General features: G+C 45.6%; 1 protein-coding gene across 1 annotated transcript; it reads left to right on the top strand.

Annotated features, from left to right (window-relative positions):
• The first annotated feature begins 1444 nt into the window (after positions 1-1444).
• On the top strand, positions 1445-3077 carry LOC119336031 (probable purine permease 4). The gene has a single exon (XM_037608098.1). It carries the CDS (start codon positions 1499-1501, stop codon positions 2699-2701), a length of 1203 nt encoding a protein of 400 aa, XP_037463995.1. The 5' UTR covers positions 1445-1498; the 3' UTR covers positions 2702-3077.
• Positions 3078-7375: the final 4298 nt, after the last annotated feature.

Below are 7375 nucleotides of genomic sequence, written 5' to 3'. Positions count from 1 at the left end.
GTGCATAGGGATTGGGGAGGGGAGGTTGGCGCTTTAAAACCAGAGTAGACTTCTCATGTAGTGTGCCAGTTGGCCGGGCATCAATGTGGGAGGTCTAAAAGTGTGCGGACTGTCCTGACATACATAGGCGATTTGATGAGGAGTGCTGGAGATGCCCTAAGTATACACTATGTCAGTATGGATACCCTTATATATAGCACTAGTAAATGCGCACGTGCGACGCACGTTAAATATTTAGGTAATATATTAATTGCATGTGGATTTTAGGTATGCTATTATTTGTGTGTTAATTCTGTAATTAGTGCAATATTTGGTATGATATTAATTGCACGTTAAACATGTTTAATGCTCGCCATTGGAGCAGTCTAGGTCGTTGGATTAACTTAGTTCGATGGCTGAGATCAGTTGGATCTGCCCCTTTGGGTCTTTTTATATTGATATAGATATGACTTATGTGTGACAGGGCAGATAATTGAGATGAGGTTTGAGTTCTCTCTCTCTCTTTTTTTTTGAGAATGGAGTTCTCCATCTTTAGGCACCTCTTTGAGAGAAAGGAATTGTAGTTTTCCGGCCTAGTGTGTAAGCACATGCACACAAACCGCAGAACACAGCATGTGGATGTTAGGCCATCGAGCCGCCAATAATTCCCCTTTGTATGTTAACCCATAACCACAACTCTATAAATGGATACGGGGCAATTCTGGATAGGTAACAAACCGAGAAAGTAGGATTCCAATCCCATTGCATTCGTTTTATTTCCTTAAACGGCCCAAGCACATTCTCAACGATCCCAATCTGAAACAAACCGTTTTTCACGCCGTAGAATGGATCCGATCGATCAGCCACATATATATTCTTGCACAGTTTCACACGATTGTTCTGCATTAACTGATTCATGCACGATCAATCATATGGATTTTCTGCCCCCATGGACCAACAATCAATCCATCAATCAAATAAGTTAAAAGGCTAAGTTACACACTGCAAGATATCCATCGATTTGGTTCCAAGCTAACTTAAAAAAAAGGATTTGGTTCCAAGCTTTGATCACTGAATGAATGCATCATGCATTTCGAAATGCACAAGGGTTTGGCTCTAAGAAAACTATACAGGCAGAAGAGCACATAAAAAAATATTTTTTTTGAAAAATAAGAGCACATTAATTATTTCCTGGTCTTCTCGAAAAAATATACTGTATATCTGTAGGTGATGGTTACCTCTTCATGATCTAGATATCTCTGTCTAGCAAATAAATGTTGACATGAGTAATTTCCAAGTTTTGCCGTGATCAGTTAGTGCCAAAATAAGACTAGTAACGTATGATAACTGACGCCTATCTTTTTCACATCCAGCCACCAAGAAAAGCAGAGAAACGGAAGAGGCCGCGCCGTGTAAAACCTTCCATGAATTCTCCACACTCTACGCAATTAGCATCCTTTATCTCCTTGCCTCCGGTCGCCAACCACAAAATCGCCCCCCTGCTACCCGATATACATACATGCCGCCTACATACAAACCGCGACGCCCATCTCCATCTCCATCGCCATCGCCATCGCCATCGATTGTTTCCTTGACGACGGCATCGAGAGAGCGCGCGGCAATGGCGATCTCCTCGGCCCCGGTGGCGCCGCGGCGCCGCAGGTCGGCGGTGCTCCTGATGGTGAACTACGCGGCGCTGCTGGTCGGGTCGGTGGCCTCGAGCCTGCTGTCCCGGTTCTACTTCGAGCACGGCGGGCAGAACAAGTGGGTGGTCACGCTGGTGCAGTCGGCGGGGTTCCCCACGCTGGTGGTCGCGGTGTTCCTCGCCGGCCGCCCCGCCTCCGTGCCGCGGCCGTTTCTTTGGTTCTCGCGGCGGTTCCTGGCCGTGTGCCTCGTCATCGGCGGTCTCATGGGCGTCAACAACCTTCTCTTCTCCTACAGCTCCTCGCTCCTGCCCGTGTCCACCTCGTCGCTGCTGCTCTCCACGCAGCTTGCCTTCACGCTCGTCCTCGCCGTCGCCATCGTCCGTCACCCGCTCACCTTCGTCAACCTCAACGCCGTCGTGCTCATGACGCTCTGCTCCGTGCTCCTCGCCCTCCGGTCAGGCGACGCCGGCGAGAGCCCGGACAGGAAGGGGTACATCATCGGCTTCGTCGTCACGCTCGGTGCCGCAGGGCTCTTCTCTGCATACCTGCCGGTGATGGAGCTGTTGTATAGGGAGGTGGTCTCCGGCGGGTTCATCCTGGCGGTGGAGGTGCAGGCAGTGATGCAGGCCATGGCGTCCGTCGTGGCAGCGATCGGGCTCGCGGCGACCGGCGGCTTCGCCAACGACGTGGCCCCCTGGAAGGGGTCCCACGCCGTTTACTGGGTCGTGGTGGCAACGTTGGTCGTGACATGGCAGGCGTGCTTCATGGGCACCGCCGGCGTGATCTACTTGACGTCGTCGCTCCACAGCGGCGTGTGCATGGCGGCGGTGCTCACGGCCAATGTCATTGGCGGCGTCGTCGTGTTCGGCGACCCGTTTGGCGCCGAGAAGGCCGTCGCCACCGCGCTCTGCGTCTGGGGCCTGTCCTCCTACCTCTACGGCGAGTACACCAAGAGCAAGAAGAAAGCCGCCGATGATCAGGACGAGGACAGAATCCTCTCCGCCGCCCGTGACGACGGCGAGAGCGTGCACAAGAGCCTCACGGCCGCCGTTCTCGAGGCCGTCGAAACCGTTTGAAGCAAACGAGGCAGCGCCGGCCACAGGGGGTACGCACGAACCATGTGATCGACAAGTGCATTGCAACAAGAGCAATGGAAACTGAAATTTTCTTGGTGTGTAGTACCACCAGAAAGCAAAGTGGCAGGATAGATGATGCATTAGGTGTAGACGTGGCATGTTACATCGATTAGGCCATGAGTTGTGTTTACAGCATACAAAGAGACAAGAATGATGTGGTGATGATGATGGATGCTTGTTTGGTGGGCTGCTCTGTATCTTATGCATGTTGCACTTGCATGGGTGTGTGTGAAAAACTTGCACAATAATGTAGTACCATCAACAGGGACATGCCATTCATATATATATCTTTTCTTGAGATCGATATGGTATTTTTTATCCTGATTTCTTCCTGCAATGCATCAATTGGCAACAGTTTACCTAGTTAGCGAGGTAGCTAACTGGCCTGCTCTGGAACTGTGTGGCCTTTCCCCCCTTGTTGTCATGCCATGGCTCGTTATCCTTATACTGTGTGTATATTCCTGCATTACATTTCCCCATGATGTATCTATTATTGGTATGCACCATCACTTATCTTAGACATCTGTAGCATATTTGCTTCTAGTCTAGAAATAAGTATATATTTGCATATCTTTAGTTTTTTACTTTATAGAAATTACGAAGAACTATGCGGGTTCCTATAGGTGGTATCTTCAGAGCAACAACAGAAGGCATTACCGCCGTTTCGAGTTGCTATGACCGGAATTCACTTGTTTCTCATGCTCGTCGTTAGATGACCAAAGACGAACATTTGTCGCTCTGTAAACTAACATCACTTATATTTAGACAACAGTTGTGCATCTCCATATTTGTTTCTACAGAAATACACCTGCATATCTTCTTTCTTGACTTAATCAGAATAATACCCACTAATATGAGGGTCCCTAGGTCTTACCATCAATGATATACGTGTCAAACACTACATGAATTCACTTGTTTCTCATGATCGTTGTAACATAACAAAATAACCTACATTAGCATCTCTGCAAATTAATCTCTAGTTACAATCATTGGATTTGACATTTGGCTATGAGGGATGATTTACTCAATCTGGTCTTGTTAAATGGCTTCGTTGTTTCTTTTTTGGCATGACACCCTTTCTTTTGAAGGACATGTGGCAATCAGTTGTTTGAAATGTGATGGGGTCGATAAACCTCTCAAAAACCATATAATGATGGCACACACATTTTCATGTAATTACTACACATAAATCATGAATAACTGAATAAGTAAATCTGATTTATGCCATGTGAAAAATGTTTGAAAAGATTCTTGTGCATTTGATTTTTTACTATACAAACATGTTTTTTTACTTAGATAATAAGATTTATTAGTCTCGCTCTTTGCATAATAGATGCACGATCACTGTCGTAACTTATTTGTGGGTAATTACAGTGTCATAACTAAGGTAGGGCAGTGCTAGGCATTAAATTGTTACAATATAATAACAACATGAGTGACAAGCTAAAACATATGAATGCCACATAAGAAACTACATCAAACAACATATAACCTTTTACATGTTGGCCAACATATAACCTTTTCCATCGGCTCCATGTCTTGGGACTATTGTCGTGAAACCAGGATTGCAACTGGTTAATACACGAGTACGTTAACAATAGTAAATTACATAATGTCATGCAATGAATAATAATATGTATGCAATGAGACTTATGAGAACAGATCTCTCCTCATAAACCAACAACACCCTACCATATGTGACATGATCTCAAAAAAATTAATGATAAAAATAAGTGCACAATATGCAAAGTCACGGATGCAATTGAGCATGCTACCACATATGCATCATAATAACTACGTGAATTGTTAATATTGTTGTAGAGAAGAGAGTGGTAAATATTTTTCCTTCCAAAATTTCCCTTCTTGTACCTTCTTAATATGTTTCATTGTTGTTATTTCTGTAGAAATATCAATATAAATGGTTCAAAGTTATACTGATCGTGCCATACGTATCTACCTTTTCAACCTCTTTTGACATTGTTTTACCCTCTAATTTGCATGATTTGAATGAATCCAATCTAGACTAACACTGTTTACAGCAGAATTGCCATGGTGATATTAGAAATAGAAGTGCTCCAAATTGACTGGGGATTTTAAAGGAATTTTTATGGAAGATAAGAAGATGGGAGGACCGAAGAAGTGCTAGTGGGGAGCCATGAGGCCTCCATGCGGCCTAGCCACGCATGCCCCCCTGTCCGTGTGGGGTGGCGTTATGGGCCCATCAAGCACAACTACTTGTGAAATGCGTTAAGATTTCCCTGAAGAGGAAGGATGAAGTAGTAGAGTAGCAGAAAGTATTTCCCTCAGTAAAGAACCAAGGTTTATCGAACCAATAGGATATTCACGCAAATGACCTTTAGTAGTACCTACACACACAAGAGCAAATCCTTGCACCCTACGTCGGCAAGAGGACTGTCAATCCCCTTGGAGTCGTTAATTGCAAGGATTTATTCTGATAGTAGGAGATATATAAATTGCAAAACTAAATAAAAGTAAATAAATTCCAGCAAGGTATTTAGGGTTTTAGTCATATGATTTAAATGGACCCAGGGGCCGTAGCTTTCACTAGAGGGATCTCTCTCAAGAACATACCAAACGGTGGGTGAGCAAATTACTATTGCAAAATTGATAAAAAGATGCATAGTTATGTTGTTATTCATGGCATGATCAGTACATAGGCATTCTGCCCATGACAAGTAGAGCGACATCCATTTGCATCTTACTACTAGTACTCCACTTCGAGAGCGCTTCTATGCTTGCCTATCTGATACGTCCATTTTGCATCATGCTTTTATGTTGATATTTATTGCATTATGGCTGTTATTACATTATATCACAATACTTATGCCTATTCTCTCTTATTTTATAAGTTTTACATGAAGAGGGAGAATGCCGGCAGCTGGAATTTTGGACCGGAAAGGAGCAAATATTAGAGACCTATTCTGCACACCTCCAAAAGTCCTGAAACTTCACGGAGCATGTTTTTGGAATATATAAAAAATAATGGGCGAAGAAAGTACCAGAGGGGGGCCACCAGCCAGCCACAAGGGTGGAGGGCGCGCCCTACCCCCCAGGGCGCACCCCCGACCTTGTGGGCCCCCTGGCAGGCCTCCGGTGCCCATCTTTGGCTATATGGTGTGTTTTGACCTGGAAAAACTCAGAAGGAACTTTTGGGACGAAGCGCCGCCGTCTCGAGGCGGAACCTGAGAACCAATCTAGGGCTCCGGCGGAGCTGTTCTGCGGGGGAAACATCCCTCTGGGAGAAATCGTCGCCATCGTCATCACCATCGATCCTCTCATTGAGAGGGGGTCAATCTCCATCAAAATCTTCACCAGCACCATCTCCTCTCAAACCCTAGTTCATCTCTTGTATTCGATCTTGGTCCCAAAAGCTCAGATTGGTACCCGTGGGTTGCTAGAAGTGTTGATTACTCCTTGTAGTTGATGCTAGTTGGTTTATCTAGTGGAAGATTATATTTTTAGATCCTTAATGATAATTAATACTCCTATGATCTTGATTATAAATATATTTTGTGAGTAGTTATGTTTGTTCCCGAGGACATGGGAGAAGTCTTGTTATAAGTAATCATGTGAATTTGGTATTCGTTCGATATTTTGATGAGATGTACGTTATCTCTCCTCTAGTGGTGTTATGTGAACGTCAACTACATGACACTTCACCATTATTTGGGCCTAGGGGAAGGAATTGGGAAGTAATAAGTAGATGATGGGTTGCTAGAGTGACAGAAGCTTAAACCCTAGTTTATGCGTTGCTTCATAAGGGGCTGATTTGGATCCATATGTTTCATGATATGGTTAGGTTTACCTTAATACTTCTTTCATAGTTGCGGATTCTTGCGAGAGGGGTTAATCATAAGTGGGAGGCTTGTCCAAGGAAGGGCAACACCCAAGCACCGGTCCACCCACATATCAAATTATCAAAGTAACGAACGCGAATCATATGAGCATGATGAAAACTAGCTTGACAACAATTCCCATGTGTCCTCGGGAGCACCTTGCTTTATATAAGAGTTTGTCCAGGCTTGTCCTTACTACTAGGGAAAAAGCCTAGTAGTAGCGCGGGTGCCCGTGCTACTACTACGACGCTATAGCTAACTTGTAGTAGTGGCGTGGGTGCACCCGCGCTACTACTATTAATTTCAAAAACAAAAAATTCTCGATCTCGTGCATGCTGTCAATGGCAGAAATTGTCCGATCCAGCGATGGCAGGGGTCGCCGGAGGTGCGGAAGGGCAGCGGCAGACCAGATCCGATGACGCCTTCTGCAAAGGGCTCGGATCCATGGCCGAGTAAGGCGGTAGTGTGGGGCTCCTCTTCGCAGCAAAGGCAGCGAGCTCTTGGTTGTCCATGGCTATGACCTACATGGGCAAGGACATGCGAGGGTGAGTCAAACCAGAGGGAAAGAGAGAAAAAGAAAAACGAGGGAGAGAGGAAGGAGATGGAGGTAGCACCGGGGTTGGTCGTCGGTGGTGAGGTCCTCTGGCGTAGTGGCATGGAGATGCGGGGAAGACCGACAAGCTCTGGGACGCCGGTGGCCTCTTTTGCCGCCATGGAGGAGGAGGCGCGCCTAGGTAGGAGGTCCATGTGAGAGCCT

This window comes from Triticum dicoccoides, chromosome 1A, assembly GCF_002162155.2.
Source record: "Triticum dicoccoides isolate Atlit2015 ecotype Zavitan chromosome 1A, WEW_v2.0, whole genome shotgun sequence".
NCBI lineage: Eukaryota > Viridiplantae > Streptophyta > Magnoliopsida > Poales > Poaceae > Triticum > Triticum dicoccoides.
This window is presented reverse-complemented; position numbering and strand designations above follow the sequence as displayed.